The following is an 11,663-nucleotide window of genomic DNA, read 5'->3' as shown; positions in this document are numbered from 1 at the left end:
TCGTACGGTTTCGCGAAGCATGTGGGTGGTACTGATGTCCGTGGCTTGCGCAGTCATGGCCAAAGGCTGACGCTCGTATTGCCGTAACCGCATATCGAGTGTCTTTTCCATGGTGGCTGCCTCGGACAGAAACTCTGCGACCGTGCTCGGTGGATTGCGAACCAGTCCGGCAAAGATTTGCTCCTTGACACCTCGCATAAGGTACCGGAGTTTCTTCTGCTCTGTCATGTCCGGGTCACATCGACGAAATAACTTTGCCATCTCTTCGAAGTATACCAGTATGCTTTCATTTGGTAGCTGAGCTCGGGACTGAAGGAGCAGATCGGCCCGTTCTCTTCGAATCACCGTGGTGAAATCCTTCAGGAACTGGTCTTTAAATACGTTCCACGTCTTTATGGACGACTCCCGGTTCTCGAACCACGTACGAGCTGCGCCCTCCAGCGAAAAGAGCACGTGCTGAAGCTTGGAGTCATCCGCCCATCTGTTGTACCGGGCCCCGCGTTCAAATTTCTCCAGCCAGTCTTCCGGGTCTTCGCCTGGAGAACCTTGGAAGATCGGTGGCTCCCGAGGCTGCTGCAGCACAACAGAAGGTGAACTAATCGTCGTCTGCGTGCCTATTTTGGGCTGAACGGTCGTCGACGATGGCGCTGAACGAATCGCTTGGGTTGAGCGAGACTCCAGAAGCCCAAACTCGGGTTGAAGGCCTTGAAGCCGGCGGCTGCCGTGGTGTACAGGCGTCACCTCGATGGCAGATGACCCTCGAGGACTTGAATCTCTGCTTCCTGGGGGAGTCCGAGGCATGGAATGCGTTACCCAGCGCCCTCCACGAGATGTCACGGGTGGTACTGCACGTCCGGCTCGGTTGGATACGTCAAAGTAGGTGACTGCAGCGGACGTCGGTAGCAGCCCCAAAAACGGAGCATTCGCAGTCAGACACTCCGGCTTCTTTCTTTCTAAAGCCAGCTCGCGCGCGCATTCCGCGCTCTCGTGGTTCTAGTAGAACGACGATGATGAATGGACGGTGTCAATATTAGCGTAGACGTATTCTGGCTGCCAACGCGCAGCCCTGCCTGTGCCCATCCATGCCACTGCGCGCGCGCAGCAGACATCCGGTAAAAAGTCTTATGTCTACTGTTATACGTCTCCTCTATGCTAAAACTCTCTAATATTTGCTGAAGTTCGCCGTGTTCTTACCAAGCAGGCTCACCGTCGTTATTATGCGCTGCAACAGAATCTTATTTGCTTGCCGTTCGCAAGAATAACGGCAAACATAATGTTGCGAAGGCACCAGATTAACGCACAGAAGTTATCAGCGTGTCTGTAAGCGCAACTACGGACCGAGGTTAGGAAACTGATTAGCCATGCGCGCGTGACCTGCGGCCCCTTCGCAACACGCGCAACTGGGGATTCAGGGTTCAGGGCACAGCAGTAGATAAGGTCTTAAAAACGTGTAAAGTAAATAGCGCAGTGCACAGATCTTCGGTTGCCACACACTTGAGGAGGGCCTAGATGTGCCCTGCTCAGTGGAGAAGGCATGAAGGTATGCAGGATGCTCTGCGTGTTTGCCTTTCTTCGAATCCTTTTCTGAAACTCGGCGCCGTCCCTAGCTGTTTTCTGAAGCAGGATTTCGTAGTTCGCGCCTGGCAACTCTGCGTGTCTCTGTTTCGCGTAATCCTGCCTTCACTCTTCCTTTTTGTCTCTCCTCTCTTCTTTAAGCTCGGCTCCTTCTCTCAGCATTTTAGTGAGCAGAATTTTGTAGTTTGCGCATAGCAACAAGAAGCGTTGCGCAATCAACCGCTGATGTGTAGGTGGCGTGTGGTATGTGGTAGCTGGGCAGTGTGTGCAGGTAAGATGTTTTTGCCACAGGCTAGTTGATTCATTTAGCTTGGGTACTCGGCGCTGAGCACTCCTCGAGCAGGACATCGGGCGTGATCGCTGTACCGGTAACGTTTTTATATTTTACGCTACTTACGAACGGAGCACGTGAATGCGTGTTGTTGCAAGCCGATCGAGCCTCTGGAGTTCTGAAAATTGAAGACACGTCCTATCGGTCTCGCTTATGATCTGCTTAAGGAAGACTACATTGCTCTCCAGAATGCTCGTCCGGGGCATAGTGCGACTTTCGATACTGATGAGTTTTAAAGGGCAACTGCGGTGATATTTCTACAATACTCAGTTAAAGGTTGACTGATAATGCTGAGGGATTTCTCGTCAGGGTATACGCGCCTTCATTTTTTGCAGTACTCGAGTAATAATCTAAAGTAGGTAAGAAACTCTAATCTGAAACCAGAACTACCACGCGCGGCCCGGAGTGCGGCTTTGCGAGACGTCAGTGATGACGCCGCTCTTGGCAAGCAAGCTTTATTCGCGTGCTGCCGCGCCAAAAGCGAATCGGCTACAGAACCGCGCGTACTAGAACCGAGTTGACACCGTAAAAGGAACACAAAGGCGCAAGAAAACTATGACCAGAGCAGGCAACAGACAGGCGCTTGTCCTCTCTGTTGCGTGTTCTGGTCCTCGTTTTCTTGCGCCATTGTATTCATTTCACGATGTCTGTTCACCAACTAGCTCAAAATAAAGTGCTGCTACAACCGAATTGGAGTCCACGGTGCCTTCTCCTTGTCTTCCGGCCGTACAGATGACGATCCCATGGACAAATTTAGCAGAAATAACAAGCCGTTTTCCGACTACCAGCCGCCAAAAGAAAGGAGGCCCGATCGGGATGATGCTGTGCGAACGCAGGACGTCGCTTTTTTTTTTTTCATCTAAACTGTTGAAGCTATATTTACGGTTTAGAAATGAAACCTAAAACGAATGTTATGAGCAGGAGATACAAACAGATGGAAAAACAGTCCGAGATGCAAAAACAGTCCGCCTATAGCCTACAAAGAAAACCACCCTACAAATGCAAGTGCCGGCAGTGGCGGGCACATGAGAAATTAGGAAAAATTCAATTTTCTGGTTTGCCTTTTTCGAAAGAATAGAATATTACCTTGCACCCATGACTGCACTGTAAACAATAATACACCTATATGGGAGTAAAAAAAGATTAAGCTGTCATCTAGCGCACTCCATTTCTCATCATCATCATCATCAGCCTGACTACGCCCACTGCAGGGCAGAGGCGTCTCCCATGCCTCTACAATTAACCCTGTCCTTCGCCAGTTGCAGACACCGTATTCCGGCAAACTTTTTAATCTCATCCGCCCACCTAATTTTCTGCCGCCCCCTGCAACGCTTTCCTTCTCTTGAAATCCACTCCGTTACCCTTAAGGACCAGCGGTTATCTTGCCTTCGCATTACATGCCCTGCCCAAGACCACTTCTTCCTCTAGGGTGCACTAATGAAGTTCAAAACGAGTCTAAAGAGGACACTAACTCTGTCACTTTGGGGAAACGTGCCTTAAGTGGCGGCAGCATTAAACGTTGCCGGTGATTTAATGGTTAGGTGAGGTGAACAAGGCTAGTGCGGTGTCCATGCCAGCGTCACAGCATACAGGCCAACGCAGGCTTCCTGTTTGGCACACGCAGCCGGTATAATGTAAAGGTGTTTGGTTCCCACGAAAAATGCTTAATAATCTAAGCCACAACACTCGTGAACGTATTGGAACGTTCTCGAGTAGAGAAAGTTGAAGTGTCGGTAAAAGACGTGCACTGAGGCAAAAACTAAAACAACAAAAAACAAGAACTATAGGTAACAACACGGCCCGAGAAGACAGAAAAGGAGACGCCGCTATAGTAACAGCAGCGAGAACATTTACAAAAAAAATAATTATCACAAAAATAATTATAAATATTTCGACGAAATAAATTATACAAAAGCGACACGATCAAACCAAAAGCAGTGATAGAATCCGAAAGGAAAGAATGAACCAGAAGAGTTGACAGGGAACGTAACACCAGAAACAACAGATCTCCCTGTGTGGGCATGTGTCATTGTATGAGGATAACAACAACGACAACAGGCCTGCGCATCATGTCGGACACAGCTAAGCGCTCCACCTCCATGTCGAACAAGGTAGGTATGCTGGAACTGTATTAAAGTACTTTTTCGGTCAAAGAAATCGTTTGAGCCAACCTGCCGCGCTTTCCTACAGCAATGTGTTATGCACATGTAGTTCACACTGTGGGTCATGCCATCGCATTCTGGACCATTTCCAACAGAAACGCTCTGGCACTCAAGATTACAAAAATCAAGTGTGGCTTACGGTGAGGCATCAAGCATACAGATTAAGTGATTAGCAGAGAAACTTCGACCTTTTCATGTTTCCGTGAAAACCTTCAAAATAAACGTTCACGTCATCTGCGCAAAAGCACAGGCGCACCATTTTCTCTCGAATTTAAATAAAACAAGAAAAGATTAAGGACCTTCTCAACCACATTTTCAAAGAAGAGAATGCGATATCATTTAGGATTTAGGTTGCGTGCTGCAGACCAACTCCCAAATTTTTCAGGTCATCACATTTTCAACTTTGGCGGTGCCTTATGAGTAGTACACTGCTTCACACGTGGTGTTGATGACGTCATGATAATCTCAATCGCATTCATAGATTGCGTAGATACCTCATATCACTACTGGTCCTTCCCCGGCAGGTGCCTTCTCCAAACACAGCCGCTGGTGGGACTTGTAAGAACCAGGTTGCTTTTCCCGAGCCCCTGCAAAGCTCATACGCAGGGCCATGGTGGTCAGAGAACAACAAAATTGGATTTGGCAGGGGTGGGCGATTCGCTCGCAATTCCGTGGGAGGGCTGTGATGACTTCACAAGGTCACGTGACCTCTCTCGACCAATAAGGATATTCCTTGTGGAATTTGAAATTTTTCGGTGCTCACTGATTAGTCATTGGGGTCACGTGAACACGGTGACGTCGTCCGGGAATTGACCAATCACAGAATTTCCTTACCGACAGGCCGGTAATTTTTGTGAGGCGGCGGCCTAAATGCTATAGCGGTAAAACTGACGCGGACGTTTCAAGCGGTACTGGCGTTGGATATTGAGGACAAATGACGCGCGCCTGATCCTGATGATAAATATTTTCGTGAGATGATATTGCACGTGGGCGGCATAGTTGTAGGAGAAGAAGAAGAAGAAGAAGAAGAGCTGAGTCTCGCGCAGCTTGGCAAAGTGGTCGAAGGGGCTTTCTTTTCTCCGCTGGGCTACCTTGGTTTGCCAGGCTATTTCTGCCCGACTGTCACCGCTATGGATCAGGCTCCTGTCGTGGCCGTGAAGACGAGCGGTTTCGTCGCAAACAACGAGGCGACCACCAGCGGCACCGCCCAGCAGCCCATCGTCTCGCAGGGCAGCACGGCACCTACGCCGGTCAAGGAAGACCGCAACCCGTTGCCCGTGGCGGCCCTGCTGACCGCATTCGCCGGGTTCGTGTTCATGGTGACCGCGGTCTACGCTCTGCTCCGACCCGCGTACCAGGTGGCGCGACCCGACTGCGACACCGACGACTGCTTCCAGCACGCGTACATTCTCATCTCGGGTCTCAACCGCAGCATCGACCCCTGCGAGGACTTCGGGTCGTACGCGTGCAGCGCCTGGCTCACCACGTCTATCTACTCATTCAACACGCAGCAGGACCGCTGGCACCAGTGGATCCAGGCGTCGGGCCAGCTGCTCGGCTACCAGCGCGTGCGACGCCACGAGGAAGCTACTGCGAGGGCAGTCGAGCTCTTCTACCTCTGCGTCAACCTCAACGTGACCACGTCGCGAGACAACCTCGCCCTACTCCGCGACTTCGTGAGAGCACGGAAGCTCGTGTTCCAAGATGGCGACCCCAAGTCCAACGCTCACCCGATCGACGTTCTGCTGGACTTGGCCATCAACTGGCAGATGCCGTTCTGGTTCGACGTGCGCGTTCTCAGGACCGGCAGTACCCTTGGAGTCCTCATCAGGTCCAGTCACTACGAAGTCTTTTGGGAGGAAGCCGTCGAGAAGTTCATCACGAACCAGAGTGAGCGCAGGCTCGAGGACGTAGGAAGAGTGAGGGGAGCCCGGAACGCTACGAGGGAGTTTTTCACGGACAGTACCATCTTGGCAGCGCTCCGGGAAGTTGCCAGTGGCGTGAACGTGCCTCGGCCATTGGCGATTCGCATCACCGACATCGCTAACGTAACACCGAGCGTAAACGCAGAACAGTGGCTCAGCTTTCTCAACAAGCACCTCTCCTCTGCATTCAGAGTCTCCACTAACGATCAGATATTGCTCGCCGACAAGAATCTATTAGTTACAGTCAACAGACTACTCGTAACCTACACACAGGAAGATCTATTGGCTCATATCGCCCGACTCGTGAATCGAACCTTCTCGAATCTAATTAACACAAGGCTGCAAAGTTCGGTCTACAACGACATTTCTTCCCTATCTCCCCTGACGAATATCAGCTACGCCTGTCAAGTTCAGGTAGAAGACACGTTCAAGCTGCCAATAGCCATGAGGCACATTATCCATAAAAAGTTGGACGAGCACCGCGCCGCCATCGACCGCCTCATCGGTGACGTCATGAAAGCCGCCATCTACTTGTTATATTCCAACACGTGGATGAACACCGACTTGAAAGATGCGGCAATCAAGAGGTTGCGAGAAGCGACCGTTCGCTTCTGGCCCCCTGATCAACTAATGAACGATGACGAGTTGAGGAAGCTCTACAACAACTTTCCCTCGGGTAGCAAGATTTACTTCGACGCGCTACTCCTGGTTCGAAACGCTACGCGGGCCACGTTGGGCACGCCCACATACGAGGACCTCACGAGTATGCCGCACGGTGGTCGAGATCTGTACGTTACGTACGACACCTTCCATAACTCCTTCATCTTGGCCGTGGGCGCCGCCATGCCGCCTTTGTTTTACACCGGAGCCACAAAGAGCATCAACTACGGAGGCATGGCGTCGCTACTAGCCGCGCAGGTCGTGAAGTCCATGAACGTGGCCTCAGTGAGCCAGGACGCGGGGACCGGATGGGCGGTGAGCAGCTCAGACAAGTTCCCAACACGGCCTCCGTGCAGCGATGATGCCGGTGGCCGCAGCGCCTATCCGGACGTGGCTGGCATCCAGGTAGCTCACAGGGCCTACAGGGATAGCCTCGCTCAGGACGGCCAGTCTTATGACGTGGGCGTTCGCTCGCTCGAGGAGTTCACGGGCGAGCAGCTCTTCTTCTTGTCCTTCTGCCGCAGCACGTGTCACCTGGAGCACGGCTCCAAGACGTCCATGACGTGCAACGCGGCTCTGCGCGACTTCGAGCCGTTCGCTGCGGCGTTTCATTGTTCAAAGGGCTCGGCCATGAACCCTGATCGAAAGTGCCCCTTCTTCCATTAGTAAGGAACGTCGTCCAGAGATGATGACTACAAATTGAAATGAAAGAGTGAAACCTGCTTATTAAAAAGAATGTTAGTGACTATGCAACTGCATTGCCTTAGGAATCACTTCTTGGCTTAGTGTGCTATGCAACGCCCATATTGCGAACGACTCTAGTCTGACAGGCATTTATATTCTATCCTTAGTTCTTATGAGCGTACTGTCGCGCCTGAAGCCGCTCCAGTTTCGATCCAGTTTCAATTACGCATTATGAATAGTTTGACCTATCTTGAAACAGGATACGCTTTATTTGCTGCTGCAGTATCTCTTGGAGTCATGCGCCGTCTCCAGAAGGAGCACAGTTTTTTAATGCCTTCGGCTGCAAACACCACACTAAGAAAATGAACCTAATTTGTAGGTAAATTTTAACCTTTCAACAGTGACGTTCATCAAGAACTTGAAAACTCCAAGCTTGGGGACTCAGAAATAACAGCATAATATGGTGGTTTATTTGAATAGAAGTAATTTTAGTTTGCGTAAACGCTTCGCTATGAAAACTTAATTATGAACGACATCAAGTTTATTAACGTTTCCCCTTTCACTTGAAGAGTACACCTACTGGCACTCAGGAAACAACCGGCAGCAGGAAGTGCTGGTTGCACATAGGGAGTGATTGAATACAAGTACATTCACAAATGCTCAATAATAAATGGTTTATCACTGACCAACCACCACCACTTACCCTGACTTTCTAGGCGAAGACAAAATGACTGTCTTCCCAGGCGCCAGAAGCACTAGAGGGTTGACTTGATGCTTCCTTTTATAGAAGACCTGACAGCTGCCTGCATATCGCAGTAATAGTCGCAGCAGTGTCAAGAAGAGCGGAGTCGGGCAGAAATATAATAGCTGCAAGTCACTATTCATGGTCTCGAATAACATGGTGATGGCTCGATTGTCTTTTTTTTCGCGTTTGTGTAGGCTCATTCTAGACAGATCCATTTGTTTTCCCTCTGTATTGGCGCAGGACAGCCGCCAAATTCTTTCTCGAGGAGATCAGCCACGCTGCGCTGCAGAATTTCTTTTTTAAAACGATGAAAATAAAACATGAGGGTTACGGTAGTATGTATCTACAATACATGGACCTTGTTAAAGGTTGACAAAAGTTATATTCCTGTATAAAGAAATCGATAACTTACGGAGATCCTCCTTTTTTCCCTACAAGCTCTTCGAGCTCAGATTATTTATGAATCAAAATTTTGCTTTGCGGGAACTACACAGCTCATCATTGACAAAGTCGGAAGGGCCGTCCAAATCTGAAAGGTCCGCCGAAGCGGCCAGTAAGCCTCCACAGTTAGTTCTGGTAGGAGATGCCTGGGAGGCGCTGGCCTGGAACGGTGATGCTGCGTCGGTAGCCGTTTGGGTTAAAATGAGCTAGCAACGTTCCCCGTCTTAAGCGAGAAAGGTTTGAAGTCGTTACAGCACAGTTTGACAGTATAACTCTCACACTGCAGTCGCCACCGCAAGCTCCAATATCTCTGCAATATCTGGACGTCCGTTAATTCCTTCGAAAAAAGATAGAACCCTGACCTCCCGAGATACTGCTTTGTTCAAGCGCTCTCTACGGGCGCACCGTAGCCGTAAATGACTAACTTTAAAACGCAAGAAGCAGAGAAAATGAACAAGGGAGGGGAAAGCGTTGGGGTGCTTGACAGCGTTTCCACAAGAGGTCTTGTCGAAACGTATCGACAAAAGGTCCTCTTGTCGAAACTTTGGCAAGCACCCTTCCTTTGTTCACTTTGTGCATATTAAGAAACCGTATGCATGCCCCCTCTATACCATAGACTTAAAATGCTAGGAGCAATATTTTGTAGCGAAATAGCAGGCATCAATATCTTTAAGCATTAAGCTTAAAAACTGTTACGAAAAATAAACATTACAGAGCACGTCGCTCAATACTAAGCACGTGTTGTATTTAATGCGTTGCTCACGTGCTCCAGGCGCTCGTGCAACGTTAACCACGTGACAAAGACACGTTCCGTCAGGATTCAAAATAATCCTGATTCCTTCTTCATCGTCGTTATCGCGAACCCACACAGTCGTCTGCTACGCATATGGAACGCGGTCAGCCACCAATGCGCCCCTGCTGCACATCGCAGTCAGCGAGTTCGAAGATACTGTGAACTCGCGGTGAACTAGGCCTGCACCTTAGCATATTAAATAGCAAGGTGCAGGGGGCGCGTGCTGCGCTCTAAAAACGAATACGAATGTGATGCTCCCACTGAACTAATGCAGCAAGTGCAACCTAATAAAGTAAACCCTTTAGCTAGCACCTAAATCACTTTAGTCCACCTGCGGCTCCCTCGGAAATACCTTTGTCACATTGTCTCATACTTCTGAACGCATCATACGTCTATTGCTTGGCTTTCAAGGCGTTACCACAAATTAGGGGTGCTTTGAGCCTTGTCGCGAAGCATTGCTTTTCTGAATGGGCGCTGCCTAGAGGTTGACCTTGATCGTCGCGCTCTTGTGCCTTTTAAGAGCCGTTTGTTATAGACAGCCGGCGCGGGAATTGTTGCTTGCTTTCTTGTTCTTTTCTCTCTCTCTCAACGCTCGTTAAAGCTTTCTTTCGGTGCATGCTCTGTTAGTCATGCTATATACGTTATATCGCTTCTGTTCTGTAAATATTATGTCCCATTTGTCCAAATCTTGTCCAATGTGGTTTCGTAGCTGTGGTATAGAAGATATCATTTATGGTGTGGTTTTTGCGTGTAGTTTTTTCTTTGCTCTCTTCCTCAGCATTATAATGGCTGCTCCGTAAAAGCAAGCTTACACTCGGCCTTTTCCAGTAACTGTTGTAAACCTGTTCATTCCGTTTACCTCTCGTGCTCACTGAACGATCAACTAAACGTTCAAACTAAACTAGACAAAGAACATAAAACTTCCGCTGGTGAAGACACAACGGCCACAGTTCCCGTTAATGCTTTGGATGGGAATTATATACTAAACGGAGATAATTATGCACAGGTGATATATGGTGCTATGTCGATAGCACTCCTGGGAAATCTCTATCAGTGACTGCATCCAAGCTTCGTGAGGGCGCTGAACAACGCATCACCGATGTTGAAACAAGTTTACAACAAGTGGGTTTGACGGCGAACATACTACAAAATTTCGAGCGGATGTCTTTGCAGCCGTTTTTCGTAACCGCCCATTGTTTTTTTATTCGAGCGTAGGGCTTGCTACGCCTGCTACAACTAATCGGGATGAGGAAACGTAGAGCAGCCATATGAATTTAAACTCAAGCTTCCGTCTTGGTTTGCCCATTTTTAACTACCGCGGCCTCTACGAGGAAAGGAAACTTTTCCGTTAATCTTCACGAACGATCGGAACACGGCACGAGCGTTTGTCACCGTACACGTCGCGACCCTAAACACGAAGCAGACGAGCCTGCTTTCCTGTGTATCTCTGCCAGACAAGGAGGGATCTGATCGGTCTGAATGCCGTTGGCACTTGGGGCTTTTTGGCATACCTTGTTAGTACGAGAAGCCATTTTGCCCTTGAAAACTGTGCTAACGCCGGGTACTGTTTTCAAGCGGCCGTTTATAATGCAATAGTGTGTGTAAAATTTCTTCTGCCGCAAATGAAGTGCTTTTGTGTTAACTTCGTGTATTTGCCGAGGAGGGAATGATTTTTTTTTCGTCAGGGTCAGTTAGCCACCTAACTCGTCCGAATGTTTCTACCAGCCATTCTAGGAGGTTGGGAGTGAGCTGGAAACAAAGAAGGTTGGGCAGGTGTGTGTAATACCCCAACCCAAGCCACCCCACATATATTATTTTGACATTTTCTTGTTCGGCTGTAAAAATGAAAGAAACAGCAACACGACCTTGTGGTAATTTTAAAGTGCCGCATGTACGATGTGATATCCCTGAAGTCAACACAGATGTCTCTCAAGATGGCGGGCCAGTGATGACAAGGAAATGAGCATGATGTGGACAGATGACTGACGAAGGCATAATAAGATGAAACGAAGTCTTGATGTGGTGCACTGTCGAGCCGAGAAGACGGGGCAGTTGCGACCGCGCGGATAAAGGCCGCAAAACGGTGATGTAATCCTCGTGATGGCCAATCGTTTCTGGCCACGACACTACCGGGATGGCGTGACTGAACCGCTGCTGGCAGCCTGGGTTTCGACGCCGTGTCGTGGACACGACGGGCGGACTTCGTGATGGGCGGTCTGGGCGTTTCAGACTACCTTAGCTCGAGTGAACACGAGGAACCTTGCTCGGGTGTACTTTGGCTACGTTGCGTGAGTGCATTTTAAGCGAGTTGCGAAAGAACTTGGCCGCGCGACATCGGTCATCTGTC

The 11,663-nt window shown here is 49.3% G+C and overlaps 1 protein-coding gene across 1 annotated transcript; it reads left to right on the top strand.

Annotated features, from left to right (window-relative positions):
• The first annotated feature begins 5,042 nt into the window (after positions 1 to 5,042).
• Positions 5,043 to 7,319, top strand: LOC149370665 (neprilysin-like). Its single transcript, XM_089578342.1, has one exon. The coding sequence runs from the start codon at positions 5,043 to 5,045 to the stop codon at positions 7,317 to 7,319; it is 2,277 nt and encodes a 758-aa protein (XP_089434468.1).
• Positions 7,320 to 11,663: the final 4,344 nt, after the last annotated feature.

This window comes from Amblyomma mixtum, chromosome 1 (assembly GCF_055824585.1).
Source record: "Amblyomma mixtum isolate Tamu chromosome 1, ASM5582458v1, whole genome shotgun sequence".
Lineage (NCBI taxonomy): Eukaryota > Metazoa > Arthropoda > Arachnida > Ixodida > Ixodidae > Amblyomma > Amblyomma mixtum.
Note: the sequence above shows the minus strand (reverse complement) of the source record. Positions and strands in the feature narration are given on the sequence as shown.